This window comes from Pantherophis guttatus, chromosome 5 (assembly GCF_059756535.1).
Source record: "Pantherophis guttatus breed Tessera chromosome 5, ASM5975653v1, whole genome shotgun sequence".
NCBI classification, from domain to species: Eukaryota; Metazoa; Chordata; class Lepidosauria; order Squamata; family Colubridae; genus Pantherophis; species Pantherophis guttatus.
In genome coordinates this window covers 131,095,995-131,116,708 of record NC_142067.1, presented here as the reverse complement: position 1 = coordinate 131,116,708, position 20,714 = coordinate 131,095,995, and the positions used below count along the sequence as shown (strand labels likewise).

Sequence of the window (20,714 nt, the reverse complement as noted above, 5' to 3'; positions counted from 1 at the left end):
CATAGGCATCAGCCTCATCCTTCCTTTTGATTTTGAGGCACCCCCTCCTCCAAATGGCAGCTGAAGGGGAGAGCAATGTTGGGGTACTCCGGGGACCCTGCAGGCATTTCGGGGTGCGAGGAAACGTCCCTCATGGAGGGAACGCAAATAACTGCATTCCAAATAACTGCAGAGCGGCCTTGAAACCGTCGCCCATAGATCACTCTAACGTTCGCAAGTCTAGGGTCCCGCTCGCCACCCCGCCGGAAGTGGCTCCGCTCTCGGCGGATGTTTTGGTCCGTTTCGGCTTCCGTAGGCCGCCGGGGTTCTCCTTCCGCCTCGTCGGCGCTGCTGGCTGGCCGGGGCCGAGAATGGCGGCGGAGCGGCTGAGCTGGTGGGAGCGCCCCGAGCGGCCCTTGGCGCCTCTCAGCGAGCGGCAGCGGGACTCGGTGCTGGAACTGCGCGGGGCCTCGCCGGGGCTGCCCCTTCCGCCCGAGGTAGGCCGGCTGGTTGCCCGCGGCGCCGCGCAGGGATGGAATGTTGCCTCGGCTCCCGCTTCGTCCGGATCCTGAGGGAGGGAGGGAGGGCGGAGAAGCCAGCGCCGGAGGCCTTGTGCGAAGGGCTAGGCAGGAGGAAAGGAGGCCACGCGGAAGCCCCTGGGAGGGTCGGTTGCTAGGGAAGCCCTGCGTCGCCAGTGGGAAGAGATGGGGAAGAGGCCCTTGGAGGGCGCCCTCCCCTCCCCTCCTCCCCCCCCACCCCTTTTGCAAACCTGAACTTGGTGGTTTTCTTGCAGACTTTTCATTACCCAACTAGGTAACATCATCAGATAATGTCATCAAATGTCAGAAGTGCATCTCACTCACTGCGGCCGCGTCATGCGGGGGAATTCGCTGGAGAAAGCAATTATGTTTGGAGGAATTAGTGGTAAAAGGAAACCAGGCCTCCAAAGAAGACAGTGGCTGGACACCCTCAAAGCTGAGCATAAAAGAACTCAAAAGAAGCAGCGCAAGATCAGAAGATGGCCAGAGAATCGCCAAGAGTCAGACACAACCGAATGGATACCATCGTCTTCTTCATCATCATCATCATCATCATCGGTCTAGAAGGGATGGGGTTTGCTCTAGCAAAGCCTCCCAGCACTGATGATGCCCCCTAGTTGGGTCATGAAACATCTGCAAGAAAACCGCCAGGCTGAGAGAGCTCCCAGGACCCCTCGTTTCAACCCTGAGCTACAAAGATTCTCCTTTATTGGGTTGTAAACCTGATTTCGTTTGTACTGTTTACACAATACGATTAGACATTATTTAAACATCCTATTATTTTGAAAGCTTAATGTACAGAAACTAGGGAAAGAAAAGTGAAAATTGTATCAATATTAGTTGGAATTTAGGATGTCAAGATTACATGAGTAAAATTATGCAGCTTGGCTTTTTTAGCATGACCTGAATGTTTATTTATTTTTATTTATTTATTCGCATTTCTATACCGCCCTTCTCCTTTCGGACTCAGGGCGGTGAACAGCCGGATAAAAAACATCTATAACAAACATCACAATTAAAATAAGATTAAGATAATTTATAAAATTGGCTCATAATTTAAAATTTGTCAATTAAAATAAATATTAAAATTTTAAAAATTTTAAAACTAACCCTAAAATCAGTTATTAATCAATTAATCAATGTTAATTGCAATTTAATATTACAGTTTGGCTCTTGGACCCTGTGATTCTTATTGCTACTCAAGGATTGTGGTGGGTTTATCAGGGTCTGATTCTTCCTTGGTATTTAAATATGACTCGATTTGAATGTGTATATTGTATATATACATATAGTGTTTAAAGACTTCGTTTCAATATTTTATCACATAGCAACCAGACATGATTTACTTGTACAATACTGTCAACTGCCAGGAGTCTTATGGGCTTCACAGGATGGGAACTGAATTTTTTTTTTCTTTTTAACAGCTACCCATAGAAGATTTAAATAGCCTTGTCCAGCCATCGTTAACAGTCACGCTGACAGCCACATTGCCAGAGTCTACAGAGAACATTCTCTTGAAAGGATTCTCTTCTTTTGGTATGGAAAATGAAAGAATTGAAACGGCACAGCAGGTAAAAAGGAAACAAAGGAACTGCAAGCTCTTTTTGATTCTGGTAGAATACAAAAAACCACAGACTTGACTGGTTGTGCAGAGATTCCGTTGCAAAAGGAAAAGGTGACTTGGATCACACAGGAAGAATTTGTGTCTGTCTTTGACTGGCCAGAACCAGGAAAAGACGCCTTTGATTTGAGGAGATTTGGATGGCTGCAGCAACAAGCAAATTTCCTTTTCAGATTCATATCCCCTGCGCAGCTCTAATTACTAATTTGGCCATTAGCTTTCCAATTCCAGTTGGGACTGAAATAAGCAGTTCCTGGATGGCTGGTGCATTTTTGTCTTTTCTTTACTTTGGGTCATTTTGAGGAGTCAGATGATCTGCTTTGCCCCCAGAACTCCAGAGTGGGCTTTCAAGTGACGTTGATGGAGTAAATTTCACTTCCTTTGGCTTGGGTGAAAATGGGAGGAAAAATGAATGATGGGATTTGGGAGGGAAGAATTGACAAGTTTACGCAAATAGTAATAATAATAGTAATAGTAGTTGAGAGCCAGTTTGATGATGTGATTAAGGCACCTGGCTACAAACTGGGAGACTGTGAGTTCCTGTCTTGCTTTGGGCACAAAGCCAGCTAGTGACCTCCCATCAACCCCTGGAAGGAGGCAATGCCAAACCGCTTGTGGGAAACCTTGCCAACAAAAATGCAGCCCCTGACTCAAGAAGTGGATGCAATTGAATAGGAGGGGGGAAATGCAGCTCTCTTCCGATTTTGATTGACATTTGATAAATCCTTTCCTAAAATATTTCTTCAACTTGTTTAGGAATATAGCAAACAATAAAGAGAACAAAATTGTCTGCTTCATCTGAATTAAGGGTGATTTTTAAGAGCCTTGTCCTTTCATTGGTCTAGTTCTTCTCCTGGTTTGATCAACTTCATACACAGATGGATCAAGATGAGGAGACCAAATACCGGTATGTATATATACTGTATTTTTTGGAATATAAGATGTACCTTAGTTTATGGGGAGGAAAATTGGGGGGGGGGAATTCTGCCTACCAGGTATTCATCTGGTTAGTCCCAGCACATTAGTTCACTTGCTGGTTTTGAGGTTGGGGCTGTGCTTCCAAAGCACGGCTGATTGTCGGAGGGAGCAGCAATTAGAAAAGCAGGCAAAGCACGGAAGATTGCTTTGCTCGCATTGAGGCTGAAAAACAGCTTCAAAAGCACAGCTAAATCCTCGGAGGGAGCTCCAGTGACTAAAGCAGGCAAAGCGCAGAAGGGGTAAGAGAAGGCAGCAGCTGTTCCGGGTAGCCATTTTGGGCATCGCGCAGGGTTACATTCGGAGTATAGGACGCACCCAAATTTTCAGCCTCTTTTAGGAGGGAAAAAAGTGCGTCTTATACTCAGAAAAATACGGTATGTATTTTACTTCCCTTAATTGTAAGGTAAATATGTGCAGTATCCATCAATAATGACTAAAGCAGCCGATATGAGCTTTAATTCCTTCAATATCTTGTACACTTAGCATTGTTTTCTTCCTTTGTTTTATGTATTCAACAAGATATTTGGAACTTTAAAGTCATTTTGTATATTCTGTTATTTCTCCAGTTTACACAAAGCTATTTTCTCTTGATTTTTCTAATGAACTTTTTCTCTTTTTTAACCGTCTCCCTCCCCATGTGTCCTAGTTTCCCCAAATGAACCATGGTATACATAGAATTACCATACGTTATACTGCACGCTGTAGCTATACAACAGGCAATCCAACATTTCGGCATTGTTTTATCAATTCTCCCATTGCTACTACAAACACTTAAAGGCACTGTGGTTTGTGTGTTTCTCCAAGGCTGGCCAGGGCAGCTTATTCTGGATTTGAAGAGCAGTGTGATGCCATACTGAACGATGTGAATTGTGCTCTTCAGCACCTTAAGTCACTGCAGGAACAATACCTCTTTGTCTCAACCAAAACAGGAACCCTGCATGAAGCCTGCGAGCAGCTGTTAAAAGAGCAGGTAACCTCAGGGTTGAATGGCAGAAGATAAGCTTAGCCTTCTCATGTCCCAAGGCCACAAATGAAGGAATTGATGTCTTGGAGGAGTCTAGTATCACATTCCTTAGACCAGGTATTTTAATAAACTGTTACACAGAGAGTGGTCTACCACCATGCCTTAGAAGTAAGAGGAATTGTTATCATAGTTATCTTTTTAACCTGCCTTTTATATATAATTTAGATATAGAAATAGGAGGCAGAAATATCAGGTATGTTTGCCACCTTACTTATATATAAGTAAGGCGGCAAACATACCTGATATTTCTGCCTCCTATTTTTCCCACAATAATAACTCTGTGAGGTAGGTTGGGCTGAGTGAGAGGGACTGGCCCAAAGACACCCAGCTGCTTTCATGCCGAAGGGAAGCCTGGACCTCCCCATCTCCGGGTTTCTAGGTCAGCACTGGGATGCTGACACCAAACTGGAACTCATTGTAGTTCAACTTGCTACCTGGATCTGAATTACGAATTAAGAAATGATTGATTAACTTAGTTTTTTACAATAGTGTTATTCTCTTCTGTGTAACACTGTCATACCAAGTTTATATCCAAGTGAAATGTTGGGAACTATACTAAAATGCTAATATAAATGTAATAACTATAAATCTGTGCTTTTAAAGAGGCGATTCCATATTGTATGTGATAACATGCTTTTAATTCCCGCCTGGACTACTGCAATGCTCTCTACATGGGGCTCCCCTTGGGGTGCACCCAGAGGCTGCAGTTAGTCCAGAATGCGGCCACCTGGGGGATTATGGGAGTGACGGGGCGCTCACATATGACACCTCTCCTGCGCGAGCTGCACTGGCTTCCTGTGGTCTTCTGGGTGCGCTTCAAGGTGTTGGTGACCACCTTTAAAGCGCTCCATGGCTTAGGGCCGCAGTATCTGCAAGACCGCCTTCTGCCACTGATAGCCTCTCACTGGCCAGTACACTCGCACAGAGAGGGCCTCCTCAGGGTGCCGTCGGCCAGACAGTGCCGGCTGGCGACCCCCAGGGGGAGAGCCTTCTCCGTAGCAGCACCTGCCCTCTGGAATGACCTACCCCCTGAGATACGCACGATATCAGACCTCCGGACTTTTCGTCGGGCCCTGAAAACACACTTATTCCATCTAGCCGGGCTGGCTTGATCCCATCCTCTCAGTTTTAATTGAATTTGGTTTTAATTGGGTTGTTTTAAATTTTGGGCCGAAATTATTTAATTGTTTTTTAAACTGTTTTTAAATTGTATATGCTATGTTTTATCTCGGCTGTACACCGCCCTGAGTCCCGCAGGAGAAGGGCGGTATAAAAATAAATAAATAAATAAAAATAAAAATAATTACCTGCTAATAAATATTTCATTTCTTTTTAGTCAGAGCTCGTGGACCTGGCAGAAAATATCCATCAGAAACTGTCTTATTTCATTGAACTGGAAAATATTAATACAGTAGGTACAATTGTTTAACCTCTCCCCATTTCTAAAAAAAACTCCCAGTCTCTGCATTTGAAGTCCTTTCTAAAAGCGTATAACAAAGGTTAATAACTAGTTCTCATTTAATCCTGGTTTACAGTTGAAATCTAGTAAACAAGTATACATAGAACTCATTAAAACTTTGTTTCAAATAAACTTGGGTAAGACTTTGCTCCTTGGAAGGTTTTAATTTTATCTTGAAAGACAACGAAATAAGAAAAGTCTAAGCTGCATTAAAATGGAAGCACAAGACAATAGAGGGGAGAAGGTGGAGCATGTGCAAGTTATCTCATTGGAGGAGCACTCCTTCAGCTGCCCTTCAAGGTTCCCCTGGTGCTGAATTTGGGGAGGGGGCTCACAACGGGCTCTGATAGTTGCAGCAGCCTTTGCAGTGTCCCTGGGGTCACCATTGGGCCCTTGGCGGATAATCCAGAGTTACAGCGTCCTGCAGTGACAGGATGGCCCTTCAGACCTTCACGAACAGCTTCTGACAAGTCAGCAGGGGAAACCGGCAGGAGGTGGCAGAGGGCAATCCGTCACCTGGGATGCCACAACCATGCAGGACCCGTCTGAGGACGGCAACGGAGACTGCCACCGCTGCCTTTGTAAATCTCAGCCATGCGACTGCTGCGCTTTAGGGCAGTGGGTATCTCACCTACACCCACAGAGTCCCTCTGTTCTGGTCAGGGCATTTTTGTCTTCCCCTCCTAGAGATACCAGCTGGCATTCTTTCCAAGCCCCTTGAAGGGTTGTGGATTGTAGTTCCTAATTCTCTTACCTTGATGAGAGGTGGAAAAGTGTGATTAAAAATTGTCATTCCAAACGGAATATTGAAAGTATTTAAAAAATGGTACAAAATAATGAGTATTTTCTTAAATGCTGGAAAGCGTATTGTGTAATAATGGTATCAAAGCAAGATTTCTTCGGTTGTGCATTTTTATGGACTTCTGTTCTTTGCTTTGCCTCCAATAAGAAATTGAATTCGCCTACACTGTCTGTTAGCAGTGAAAGTTTCATCCCGATGCTGAACAAACTGGACGACTGCATAGCCTACGTTTCCTCCCATGTAGGTATTGTTCATATCCTTCACCCTGCTTTAAAGGGCATAACTGGCGGCTTCAGGGCACTCGCTCCATCGTTTCAATTTTTTGTTTATTTTTGCACAGACTTTGTGTAGAGAGTCACCTAGAGAGTGAGATGGGCAGTGTATAAATTTGATAAATAAAAATATTTCATAAATTTCTGTCTGGAGGATAGAGCAATATAATGGATGTGTGCCTTGCAGGCCAAAGATTTATGTTCTTTTACTTTTTTTCAGTAGTTAGGTCAGGGGTGTCCGACCATGGCAACATTAAGACCTGTGGACTTCAACTCCTAGAATTCCCCACCCAGCAGAGGTGGGTTTCAGCAGGTTCTGACCAGTTCTGGAGAACCGGTAGCGGAAATTTTGAGTAGTTTGGAGAAGCAGCAAATACCACCTCTGACTGGCCCCACCCCCATCTATTCTCTGCTTCCCGAGTCCCATCTGATCGGGAGGAAATGGGGATTTTGCAGTAACCTTATTACATAATTACATTATGTAATTATTATATAATTTTGGCTCAGATTTAAAACCCCAAAAATTTAAAACACCCAATTTAAAAATCATTACATTGATAGCCCGGCTTGGCAGAACAGCAGGGTCTTGAGGGCACAGCGAAATATACGGAGGTCAGAGATCTTATGCATTTCCAGGGGCAGTTCATTCCATAGGGCAGGGGCTCCCACAGAGAAGGCCCTCCCCCTGGGGGAGGGTGAATATGGCATTTTGGTGAATATGACATTTTTGATTGCTTTTAATTTGGTGCAGAGGGAACTTTGACTATCTAGAATGTTTCTGCACATTCATTTTGAAGTATGAAATCCATCATTCCCTTTTTCATTATTTAACTTTTTTATTTATCGTTCTTGTTTAATATCCTTTCCTTCTTTTGCAGCCAAATTTTAGGGACTGCGCTGTGTATTTGGCAAAGTGCAACCAGTGTCTTTCTAAAGTGGTGCATCTTATAAAAGCATACACAGTGAACACCCTACAGAACCTCACGAATCAGTTAATGAAAAGGGTACGCTATCAACTCATGTACATTCAATAGTGTTAAATCTGTCCTCAAAGAGAATCGTCTGCAAAAATTTCCTTGGTGACACAAGGATGGGCAACTTTTTTTGGCTTAAAATGGTGCATTTTTCTGTGGGATGAAATAAATACTTCTGTTCACCCAAGACCCCTTTCCATTTTGGTAGGATTCACATTCGGGGCAAAGAGATAGCAATAGCAACAGCACTTAGATGTATATACTGCTTCACAGTGCTTTACAGCCCTCTCTAAGCGGTTTACAGAATCAGCATATTGCCCCCAATAATCTGGGTAGAAAATTCAGAAAAGCCCAAAATAGATCAAACACTTTTTCACAGAACTCTGTATCCCTAGTTCGATCCTGACCTGCTCAAAGTTGACTCAGCCTTCCGTCCCTCCAAGGTGAATAAAATGAGGACCCAGATTGTTGGGGCCAATAGGCTGACTCTCTGAACCGCTCAGAGAGGGCTGTGAAGCGATATATAAGTACTAAGGGCTATTGCTAGGGAAGTTTTCCTTCTATAACCAGTTTTTGCCCTCGGTTGTTCACTGCACTTTACTTTTTTGTTGTGCTAGTAGTTTGTCTTTCCAGGTATTGATTTTTTAGCAGATGCCTCTGTTCTAGAACCAGGGTTTACATTGGGTTTCTCCTCAGCACGTGCTTGTGATTCCCCTGGTCTCCTTCAGAGCCTGTCCTTAGGGGCTCCTGAATAGCATGGCTACCTCCCTTCATTGGAGACTTTTCAGGGACACTGTGATGTCACAGACGGGTAGCAGTGGCAGTGGCACTGTGAGGTCACTGGAGAGCATTATCAGTCTCCATTTGGCATTTCAAGGTTGGGCTTCAAAGGAGCAAGAGGTGCCTTAGGCTGCCTCCTCACATTTTTTTTTTAAATTTGATTTATATGCCGCCCTTCTCCGGAGACTCAGGGCGGCTTACAATGCTTTAAGCAATAGCCTTCATACTTTTGTATATTTTTATACAAAGTCAGCTTATTGCCCCCACAAACCGGGTCCTCATTTTACCCACCTTAGAAAGGATGGAAGGCTGAGTCAGCCTTGAGCCTGGTGAGAATTGAACTCGCAGTAATTGTAATTTTGGGAAGAAGCTTTAGGCCTTCAGGTGGGTTGCTGCGGAATTGCCTAGTTGAGCTACCCAGGATCTCCAAGGAGTAATAATAGCTCCTTCCTGACACTCCGCCTCCCCCCCCCCCAAAAAAATATATGATGACAGAGATGGAGTTTCTAAAAAGCTCTGCTTTAAAATTGGCCTCCAGAGTTATTTTCTACAATTGGAGGATTCAGGGTGAAGAAAATATATATATATAAGCTTTGGGATTCTCTCTGTCTTATATGGGTTGGTGTAAATGTCCTCCCTCCCCTCCCCCTCCCCCCCCCCCCGTTGTGCAATAACTCAGCGTGCAGATAACTCTCTGTTTCTTTTAGGATCCTTTGGTGGCTCCAAATTCAGACAACGCCTTTACCTTGTTTTATGTGAAGTTCAGAGCTGCTGCACCCAAAGTCAGGGTAGGTCGAACAGTGGAGGGTGATTGTCAGAAGGAATACAAAATTATTGCGAAAAGCTATTTACTGTATGCTCAAACAAAACTTACTTGTTTTGTTTATCTACGCCTCCCGGGAGACACTGAAGGTTGACAGAGGCACTTCGTGCTGACATCCGCTTTCCGAAACTGGGTCTCTGGCCAAAGGGGAAGGCTGGGTGCTAAAATTGCTTCCATCCCATTAGAATATGGCATTCTAACCGAAGTAAAAGCTAGCTCTGCCAGCTGCACCAGCAGATGGTTCGTTTTGCATGGTCGTAGTTGACAACCAATAAATCCTCTCTTTATAGACTTGAATCAAACTTTTCACTATCTCTTAGTCTCTGGAATTAGCTGCTTTACCTGATCATATTTGGATTTTCGATTTGGGATCTTATATTCTTTCACTCCTGGGTCATGAAATTATACCAAACCCTTCACCTTTTAAAGCACTGGGAAGTTTGAATTAATAAGATTGCAGAGAAAAACTATTTACTCTAGAAGGACAGGAAGATGAGATTTTTCACATGGGAATTTCCTAAATATTTCTTCAGAAATGAGTCTCTTTTGGAGTGCAGAGAGGATTCTCGCTAATTGAACAGGATCAAAAGAAAACAGTTGAAATGGGAAAACTTTACTTGAGGGGTCATTTACCTTTTTTTTTCCTCCTTGTTTCCCTAGACACTTTTTGAACAAATCGAGCAACGATCTGAGAAAATGCCGGAGTATGTAGACTTATTAGCATTTTATATTAAAACGAATGCAAAATACTGTTCCGTGGATTGAGGCCCAAGAAGGTGCCATCTGATCCTCATTCTCTCCTTGAGCACAGCAGGCCTGGTTGGGGAGACCCCCTCTGGCCCCAGGAGGTGATCCCTGGTTTTTCTTGGACCGAGAGGGCCTCATTTTGCCCCACCAGCTCAAATCACTACTTTATGGCCTTGCAAGTAACTGAAGTCAGATGAGGATAAAGTAAATATATGGTGAATGTTTAAGTCAATGACAAGCATGCAAGAGGCCACCTTGAGAGGAAGTTTGGGAATCAGCCTGCTTCTGTGCGCTTGGAATCCCCTGTGAAGACCCTAATCTCTCCTTCAATCACTTTTAGTTTCTGGTCTCCCAGTTATTCTCATTGCGCTTCTCAAAAATCTGGTCACATTTCTGTGGTTTTGTTTTTGAACCGTGTGGAGTACTAGGGATCCTTTAAATCCAGGATAATTTCAGTCCGTTGTAATTCCCTCCTCCTGTCCTGGAGCCATAAAAAAAGAGTGGCACACCGAAGATTTTCCCAAAAGTTGCTGAATTTTGCCTAAGCAGCACCGGGCTACTTTTCTTTTTAAAAATACTTTTTATTAAACAGTTTTACACTGCTAGAAGCCAGTGCAGACTGAAATCAGAAGAAAAAAGAATAGGAAAGAAGAAATACAAAGTGAAAAAAGGAAAAGAGAAAAAGAAAATGGAGAGAAAGGAAGAGAAATGGGGAAAAAAGAATAGAGAAGCGACCCCCAATCTTCCTTGAAACAAGTAGAGGCAGTTTAATGGTTCCTCATCTATGAGATTACATGCATAGTTCTGATAATGCTCCCCCCCACATCCATTTACCAATCCAAAAATTGCCATTTCTGTCCAAATGTTGGCAAAAAGTCCACAAAGGCTTCTAGGATGTTAAAACTATTCCATGTTTTAGCCACGACCAACAAAGCCAACTTTATATTCCTTTCTTTTGCTTCTAACAATGGAACGGAAGCAAGCAAGCTTTTGCTATTTTTTTAAGATTAAGGTTTGTGTGGTTTTCTGTGCTGGGGATGATTTTTACGTGACTGGGCAAGGCCACATCCTGTAAGTGGGTGAGGGCATAGATGGCTGTGTATTTCCAGGGTGGTTTTTTTTTTTTTTTTAATGAAGATCACTGAAAGGCCTTTAAAATTATTCCTAACCTTGAAAATGGGCATGCTCCAGTCACTTCTTGGTGGTTGGCTACATAATTTCAGTCGTGTGACTACAGGCCCCAAAAAGTCATTCACTTTTTACTGCTCATTCTTAGCAGAGAAGAGGCATATAAAATGTAATGAGTTTAGTACCTCTAAAATTTAGTTTCTCTCTGAAATCCATTATTTCTCTCTCTTTTCCCCCCCTTTGTCTAGATACCGGCAACTATTAAATGAAATCCACCACTGTTACCTTAATCAGAGAGAACACTTATTGGGGCCCAGTATTACCAGCACTGTCATAGAATTAACTAACCGAAACAACAGAGATCATTGTGCTCTGGTAAAATCATATTTTTTGCTGTTTTATCTTTCTCTGTTTGCATTTTCATTTTTTAAAATGAACTGTTGGCTCCTTTTGAATTTAATAGAAAAATACTTTGCTCACATAAGTATGTTGTTTTTTTAGCTTTCAGGGAAATGTGTTTTTTTCCCTCGGTTTTATCATGTAGCAAGCCTATTTTTTCTTAACAATTCCAAAAGAGATCAAAATTGCCTGGGGAACTTTGATTTTATTTGGCCAATTTGCTTATAGGCAGACGCCTTTTTAATTCACTGTGGTTTGAAAGATCCTAGAGAGAGATAGAATTATTTAATTAATGTGGGCTAAAACCTGAGTGGCGTGTGTTGAGTAACTGCATTTCCCAAGCTGAGTTGCAACTGTGATTTATATCTTGACTGAAACTGCAAGCAACGTTTCTTTTCATAGCATTGGGTGACAATGCAGTCCATAAATTTAAGGCTTGGAGAGTGAAACGGAGAAGCCAGGGCTGAGCCAGCAATGTGACTTTAGCGCTGCTGTGGCCCGATAGCTCAGGGATTTGCAGTGAACTGTTCCTCACTGCCAAGTCAGGAATCCTTGGTACCATTTCAGCATTAGGGGAACCGGTTCAGGGACCGTAACCAATATGTCTCAACCTAACCGCGCATCTATTTATGACTGACTTCAGGTACGAAGTGGCTGTGCCTTCATGGTTCATGTCTGCCAGGATGAACATCAGCTTTTTGACGAGTTCTTCACAAAACCAACACCCAAACTGGAGTAGGTGACCCATGTAGCATTTTCTTTTATTGTACGAAATCCTGCCAGCATGATGGAGAGAAATGACCCATTTTATTCATCCACTTTTAGCTGGCTACATTAGGTTTCCTCTCTGGGTGGGTGGGAAGGGCTGGCTGTTTATTAACACTTCTGACCTTTTGGTGCGCCTGTTCTTCTCTTCTTCAGTGAGCTCCTGGAAAAGCTCTGCTTGTCTTTATACGACGTCTTCAGGCCACTGATCATCCACGTAATCCATTTGGAAACTCTCTCTGAACTCTGCGGGATCCTCAAAAATGAAATGTTAGAAGATCATGTGCAAAACAACAGTGAGTGTAAGAGAGAGGAACCAAACAATCAAAACAAGATCAGACGTTTTAAACAGGACTGGACAGGGTGTCCACAGGCAGTCCTCGGATTCTGGCTGATCACTTAGCAATTTTTCACAGTTACCATAGAAAACACACACACACACACACACACACACACATAACCCAGCTCCTTACAACCCAGTTTCAAAATTATACCCCTGCAGTTAGTCACCCTGACACAACTGACTGCAAGGACGTCGTATCACTCACACACACACACGCACCACCAATCTTAACATTAGTAACTAACATTATTAGGTAAATGTATACAAATAAAATTGCCTTGCTTTTATTCTTGGAAGTCTGTCCATTCAATGCAGACAGAGGCAGTTCGTTGTTCCCCGGTTGGAAAATGAAACAGAATGGCAAGTAAAGAACATTTACAATAAGAGATTGTTCCTAAATTCAGTTCAGGAACTTTTAGGGCAATATATATTCATTTTCATCCGCATAGAATCAGTGCAATGTTTCTCAGCCTTGGCAACTTTGAGGACTTCAACGCCCATAATTCCCCAGCCAGCATGAATTGGCTGAATGGCTGGCTGGAGAATTCTGGGTCCTTGGGTTGCCAATGCTGAGGAAGCACCAGTGTAGTGTGTTTTGATGATAACTGGGAGAAAGTTGGAGAGAGTGAGAACTTTTAATTTTTTTCACAGTGAAACAGCTGGGTGCTTTCGCTGCTGGAGTGAAGCAGATGTTGGAGGACGTTCAAGAGCGGCTGGTTTACAGGACTCACATCTACATTCAGACGGACATTCTGGGCTATAAGCCTGCCCCCGGGGACCTGGCCTATCCTGCCAAGTTGGAGATGATGGAGGTGAGAGGGAGGGGGGCGCGGTTTGCAGAGGAAAACAAGGCATCATCTCAACAAAAGGATAATGAGCCTGGCGAACGCAGCTGGTACGTTCCTGCTTTCAAAGTGACGTTATAATGAGGCCTCAAACATTGCCATGCTGTCACTGGGCTTGGAGCATCGAACTAGATTGAGAAAATGGCACAAAGTTGTGTCCATGTGGACAACTAAACCTGTGTAAACACAGAGATAGCCCTCAACTTACAATTGACTCTGCAGTTTCAGTCGTAGGTCATTAAGCAAAATGCCCACTCGGGATTGGTGGCTTTCTTGTACACCAATATGGACGGATATTGAACAAAAATGGTATTCTCTAAATAGGATTCAGTATAATTTCAGTCAGTGGTTCTGCCACACCAGACGTTATTTTTGCAGAAAGATATTTAACTCCAGAGAGTCATTCTGTATTGAGTGAGAACAACACGGAGAACAGAGAGAAAGAGCTGGGTTAAGATAATGATAATAAGTAATAAAATAAGCAAACGTCTTTTATGGGCTCCTTCACAAGATGGATTTTTCCTGGCAGCAAATTGCACAGAGCTTAAAAGAGGAAGAGAAGAAGTGGCCTGCTGAGGCTTCCTTGTCAGCTGCAAAGCAGGAAGAGCCAGACAGCTGCAGCGAGGTAAAACTTGGTATGTATGTGCAGTTGTGCAAAGTTGTGTCCTTGAAAAAGTCTGCTGCTAATAATTGTATTAGGATGCCTGATTCTCAGTGTCTAGAAAGCCCAGGAGGGAAACAAACACAAACCACTTCACTGGCTTGGCTGCATGGATCAGTATCAAGTTTTCCTTTGAAAGATTAGACCAGTTGTTTTCTGGACGTTGTTTGGTTTAAAGCATAACGACCGATTCTTGCCTTGCCTTGAAAGAGCCTGGTGCTTCAGTCCAAAGGCATTGAAAATGCTCTTGAGATAAGAAGAAAAGGGCAAAAGCTTCCTTTTGCTCCTAGTACAGTAGATGATGTCCTAGGGTGCGATACGGAGATGATCCCTGACTATCGGAGGTTTCTTGAGCTTGGCACCTGGAGGTTGGCTGGGGGATTCCGGGAGTTGAAATCCACACATCTTCAACTTGCTAAGCCTGTGAGAAGCACTGATCTAAACCATCCCACCACCTGCATTTGCAGATACGCTGGAACCTTGCAGTCCTAGAGCCCATAATGTGGTGTCCCCTGCGGATCTCCACGGGATGTGGTACCCTACTGTGAGGAGGACCCTGGTCTGTCTCTCCAAGCTTTACAGGTGCATTGATGTAAGCAGTTAACATTTCTTTTTCTTTTCTTTTTTATTACATGTGGAAGAACATAAGTCTTTTATGAACTTGCCCTGTTGTTTCACATTTATTGCCTGATAGGTTCGGGTAAATAAATTGCATTTAACCAGGTAATGTGAGGGTGCCAGCTGTATTGCCTGTGTCCGTTGTGAAAGGCTGCCTTTTTCCCCTTCTCCAGGGAACGGTCTTCCAAGGATTGTCGCAGGAGGCGCTATCGGCCTGCATACAGTCGTTGTTGGTGGCTGCAGATTCTATTGCTAAAAGCAAGGTCGGGTATAAGCACTGGTCAGAAGCGGGAGGAGAGGGGGAGCCATTGGCAGCTGGGTTCAAGTGGGGTGGGGGGGCAGAGGAGTTTGCTCTGATGAAACAGAGGCCGTGGAGGTGGCCTCCCGTCACTCTGGGTGTCCTCAAAGCTGCTCCTGGCTTATTTTCATCAGTTACAGGCCAGTGCTCTGTGTCCACCTGCCTGGACATCTGATGTTGTTGTATTTTAGACTCAAATCGACGGACAGCTTTTTCTGATAAAGCACCTTTTGATTCTTCGTGAGCAAATTGCTCCCTTCCACACTGAATTCACAATTAAGGAAATCTCGCTGGACCTGAAGAAAACCAGAGGTATGGGATTGTGTGGAAGGCCCCCCAAATGCAGGAGGGGCGAGAAACCATTCAGCCAGAGTTCTTCCTCCTCCTGATCAGTGTCAGCCCTCCTGGGGAACCAGGCAGGAAGCAGGACACAGAAGTTCCATTTGATTTGGATTCATAAAATAAATATTCATAAACATTCCTCTTTTCTCAGCTGCTGCCTTTAAAATCCTGAATCCCATGACCGTCCCCCAGTTCTTCAGGCTAAGTAGCAGCAATGCAATCATACAGTTCCTGCTGGAGGTGAAAGAATACTTACTACAAATGTCAGCATGCCTGGGAAAATCACTTTGGGGTGTGGCGAATTCTGAAGACCCCTCTGCCTTCCTCTTGTAGGGCACGCCAGAAATAAGAGAGCATTATATCGACTCTAAGAAGGACGTGGACCGACACCTGAAGCTGGCTTGCGAGCAGTTCATTCAGCAGCAGACTAAACAGCTGGTCGAACCCCTGCAGGAATTTCTGTCAAAAGTATTAAAGTACTAGAAATCCACTATTGTCAGCAGTTTGACCTATTTAGGCTTAAAATTTTGGTTTTTTATTTTGCTTTCTAAGAAAGAGAGTAGCTGTGAACGGGCAGATTCACTGCTGGAGCCCAGTTGAAGCGCTCCAGGGCTTAAGAAAGCTTTTGAGCCCACTGAAAGCCTCTCTCTGGGATATCGTATATCCATTTAACCCTCTTCTTCTCCTTCCTTCAGGTTTCAGCCTTGACCGCAGTGGCTTCTCAGAGGGGTCCTAAGTACAATCTCTCGCAGCAGCCTTGGGCCCAACCAGGTAGCTTTTTCCAACAGTGGAAAACTGCCATCTGCCCATGATTTTATTTTTTAAGTAAGATCACTATTGCAGGTTTTATTCCGTAGCTACAACCTACAGGTTTGGGTTACTCTCCAATTAGCTATAATCTGTTTTCGATTTATTTATGTAAAAATTATCATTAATAGAAGAAATGGATTTTGTATTTTAAAGTGGAACCCGTCTTTGAGATTGCCCAAAACTGTTGCAGAAGAAGTTCTGTAGCATGAGAGCCTTTGTGTCTGTTTTATTTACAGTGAAGATCAATGACTTGGTGTCATCAACCTACAAGAGAATAAAAACAAAGCTGCCGCCAACCTTACAGAGTATGTCGCTTTATTTGTCCAATAAGGACACCGAATTCATCTTGTTCAAGCCCGTTAGGGTAGGTCTTTGGGAGCATCGGATGGGACTTGTAAATATGTACGTAACACATTTGCCTTTAGAGCTAACATGCGCGGAATTCCTGTTTTCCATTGTCATGCTCGCCATCCTTATTTTACTACAATTGTCACTGCCAGGGTTCTCAACCTTGGCAATTTTCAGACAGCCTGGCTGGGGAATTCTGGGAGTTGAAGTCCACACATCTGAAAATTGCCAAGGTTGGGAAACAGTGGTCCCTGCCATCTCTCTCCTGCTTCCTCCTTTTTCTCTCTGTAGGTCTCAAACAAATGGTCCAAATTGGCCCTTGAATCCCTGGGGCTGCACGTGTGTATGAGAGAATTGAATGGTGTGACTTAAGTGCTTGTAAGATTTGTGTGGAGGACTGTTGCACAACTTTGGAGCTCAGTATTTGTGCACACATTGCTTTTAAGATAATGAAGTCACCAGTATTTTTTTTTTCTTTTCCATTAAGAACAATATCCAGCAAGTGTTTCAAAAGCTGCATGCCGTCTTAAAAGAGGAATTTAGCAATGAAGATCTCCAGATCATAGCTTGTCCATCAATGGAACAGGTTATCTAACAGTTTATTTTCTTGTCTTTTTTTAAAAAAACTTTAAAAAAAACTATTTGTCCTTCATTTTGGGAGTAAATTGTTAGGTACAAAAATTTATGGGGAGACTGTAGAAAGATGGACGGGGGACATGGGTAGTTTTAATTCCTGAACATCTGCCTTCTAAATCTTCAAGAAAGTTATTTGTGCTTCTAAAAAAAAAAAAAACACCTTTGTCTTTCAGGTAAACCTCCTTTTGTCAGTAACAAAGTAATAACCTGGTAGCCAGACCGCACAACGCTGCTTCCTACCATCCATGGTGGTCGGAGGCCACCAGTGTGGCTGCCCTTCGAATGGCTTTCTCATCGCTCGAAGGTGGTGAAGAGTTACTGTTGCTGTTCTGCAAATTCAGAAGCATTCCTGAAGATTGGTAAAAGCCGCCTCTTTCCCTGGGGGCAGCTACCATCATGAAAACAGCCCTCCTACTTGATGGAATTCCTCTGCTCCATTTTGTATCCAGAGAAGAGCTACTTTTCCAAATTCCTTAAAATAATTTGGAACAACCCCCGTTTGGAGAATGGGTGCTTTTTATTCATAAACTGTACATCAGGACCACTTTGAAGTGTATCTACAAGCCTTCCCACAAAATTCTTAGTAATATTGCCAATAATGAGGACTATTGTTCATAGATGTCAACAAATCATCAGACTTCGTAGAGTGTAAGTGGTAATGGTGAATTTATGGAAGATGCCATGTAATCAGATGGTTGGATAGGTATAGCACTTAATCTACTTTGAGACATCAGTGGGGTTTTTTCTCCATACTGACAAATGCTGTCATTGTTCTATTTTTATTCCTTGCAAATCGATTTCCTTGCCTTAAAATTATGTCTACAGGTTATGCGGAAAATATGGTGCAATGGTAATAAATTCCTGTTTAATATGTTATGACTGAACTAAAATTAATATGTGGAAAATGTGATGTGGAAAGATTGGGAGAATGGAGTATGTAATTGAAGTGTAAAGCTGCAAGATCTAGTGCAAAAATAGAAGCAAACACTTATTTTTTTCCATAATTAAATCTTTACTTGAATTAGAGCAGTGTGTTTGTTACTGTGAAGTTACAAAAAGACATGCCTTTTCTATAAATTGATTGTTGTGCATTTCTGCCAGGCATGGAGAAGTTGTGAAGTTAGTATTTTACTTCTAGTATGTAGTGTATCATAAATAAGATTAAAAAAATTATATTGTTCAGGGAACCCAGATAATTTTTAAATGAGGTCTGTTTAAAATATTGGTATTTAGAAAATAAAATACTAAAAGTTTTGCAGAATCCAAATCCAGACTTTGTTCTGAATTACTCTGTTTAATATTAGACTCAAACTGTTTTAAAAATCTTGTATTTCAATTCTTTATGGAGATAAATTAATTTTAAAGAACTGAAATCAATGTTTGTAAGCATTAGAAAATAAGTGGCATCAGATTTTATTCTAATCCACATATTGGTATCCTAGTTAAGTGAAAAACACATATGTAAAATAATCAGCTGTGAATTTTGAGTACAGAGATTTTCAATCGAATAGAATGTGAATAGGTATATTGTATTTTAAAGAAGTTGGAAGTGGGTAATTTAAATGCTTTACTTTCTAAAACAGAAGTATCTTCTATTACAAACATTAACATTATTTTATTATTCAGTGGCTTTTCAAATCACAGAATAAATATAACCTGTACAGATAGTCAGCTAAATAAACAATGTATATAATTTTTCTAATCTTTCCGTGTGATCTTGTTCTCATTTAATAAAAATAAAAGGTTTGCTTTGTTATTCTAGGAGGGTTTTGTTTTATCCAATATTCTTCAGGAAACTCTACCTTGTTAAAGCCTCTAAGATCTTAATTGCAAATGCAGAAATATTCTCCATAGGATAGCTGTCTCGGTTAAAACTTCTCTTTAGGTCCTTTGGAAAGCACGTGCTGTAGGCTTAACTGGTCTCAAGAAAAAAAAAAACCTTCAAGTTTTATATTGAAAAAAAATTACATGGTAATTTTATGTGCATGTAGTTAAAGAGATTAAAAACAAGACACAGAAGAGATACAAAAGGTTGCCAGAACATCTCAGAAGTGTTGCCTTTTAAAGAGATTTAGGTGGTAAATATAGTTGAGCCCTTCAAGAAGAGGATAAATTCAAATAAATCTGCAGCCAAGATCTGTTTACTATGTATGTATGTATGCATGCATGCATGTATGATGCCTTGTTGGCTCCTGGCAATTGCCTGGATTCATCCTCACCCTGAAGTTTTCTTGGCAAAATGTGTGTGTGTGTGTGTGTGTGTGTACTTCACCAGTGTCTCACTGTTGAGAGACCAAGCTAACCTGCTCGTCAGCTGCACACCCAAAAATGTGATGCTAGTAACCATCTCCACAGCTGACCTAAAATTCAACTCACATCATAAATTAATAAGTTTGAATAACACCCTGATCTAATCGGAGGCAGTTTATTTATTTTTAATAAAGTCTACAATCCTTCCTAAGGAAATAAAGGCAAAATCAGATAGCAAGAGGCCAAGATGTTTTCCCAGGTCTTGAGAATACTTGGGGTAGCAAGATCTCTTGTAAGCAATGAAGCAACATGTTAGCATCCTCAAACCACCTTCTTGGGGAGAAAAAAACCCTCCCTAAAACCAGTTTGCAAACCACGTTGGGGCCCCACCTGAAATGGCCGGGATCAGAGGGCAGCTCCTAGCCACCGGAAAGAAGCCGTCAAAGGTCAGCCTGGGAAAAGACGCCATCCGGCCATGGTATCCAACGCTCCGGGTGGGATGTCTGCGGTTCAAAGCTCACCCTCTGCCAACAGCAGCCAATTTACTTAGCATTAGGGCTCTCGATTGCTATGGAAACCCTCTCGAGAGCTCCTGAAGTTGACCTGGATACGCATGGAGGAAAGCAAAGGAAAGCTGCAGAACTCAATCTAAAAAAGGGGGAAAGACTCCAGAGCGGTGGAATCTCAACTGACCTTGCAAGACAAGCCATTAAGAAAGCCTCCGAGCTGACCCCATTCTCTGAAAGCCACCCAGAGCTGCAGAAATATTTTAGCACAAACCAAAGCAGCATCTTCTCTTAAAACTGACGTAGAAACTCAAGGTAACTGTACACGTCCAGAAGCTTCAGCAACTACCCCAGATCTGACATACAGATAGTCCTCGTTTAGTGAACACAATGGGGACTAGCAACACAAGTTGTTAAATGAAGCAGTCGCAAAGACTCCGGTCTTTCAGTCAACTGTAGGTGTATCCAACCAGAGGCAGAGGAAACAATACCTGTATGAAGCTGGAGAGTGGACTGCACAATGAGGCCAGGTCTCTGGGATGAACCCACCTCCTGCCTAGGAAGGAGACTGGTTAGCAAGCCTACACTGGGCCAGAGGCCCCTTTCCGAGTCAGCCACAAAGCCCTGTGTCTCTCTTCACGCAGAGCCGGATCACGAGAAGGTCCCGATTATGCCATCCTAAGCCATTCCTGATTAAACCCTCCCACCATAGAGCTGTAATCTCCCAACACAATGAGCTTAGGACAACGCAACAGCCCTGCTGAGAC

At 42.8% G+C, this 20,714-nt stretch overlaps 1 protein-coding gene and 1 long non-coding RNA gene across 3 annotated transcripts; one reads left to right on the top strand and one right to left on the bottom strand.

Annotated features, from left to right (window-relative positions):
- Window positions 1-271: 271 nt before the first annotated feature.
- On the top strand, window positions 272-18,893 carry COG3 (component of oligomeric golgi complex 3). 2 transcript variants are annotated; one of them, XM_060686478.2, is made up of 23 exons: window positions 272-476; window positions 1,943-2,089; window positions 2,985-3,046; window positions 3,922-4,087; window positions 5,478-5,552; window positions 6,550-6,642; window positions 7,553-7,678; window positions 9,136-9,216; window positions 9,912-9,955; window positions 11,375-11,501; window positions 12,169-12,260; window positions 12,447-12,586; window positions 13,285-13,445; window positions 14,008-14,113; window positions 14,607-14,731; window positions 14,931-15,020; window positions 15,247-15,367; window positions 15,549-15,637; window positions 15,731-15,865; window positions 16,093-16,168; window positions 16,444-16,571; window positions 17,043-17,141; window positions 17,365-18,893. In XM_060686478.2, the coding sequence occupies exons 1-23, from the start codon at window positions 351-353 to the stop codon at window positions 17,392-17,394; spliced, it is 2,439 nt and encodes an 812-aa protein (XP_060542461.2). In that variant the 5' UTR covers window positions 272-350; the 3' UTR covers window positions 17,395-18,893. The 2 variants fall into 2 exon arrangements, with proteins under 2 accessions (XP_060542461.2, XP_034271765.2); XM_034415874.3 differs by having other exon boundaries at window positions 12,447-12,592.
- Window positions 6,428-8,407, bottom strand: LOC132710434 (uncharacterized). Its single transcript, XR_009621127.2, has 2 exons — window positions 8,250-8,407; window positions 6,428-6,761 (listed from the first exon to the last, which is right to left on the bottom strand). It is a non-coding gene; the product is annotated as an uncharacterized LOC132710434 (long non-coding RNA).
- Window positions 18,894-20,714: the final 1,821 nt, after the last annotated feature.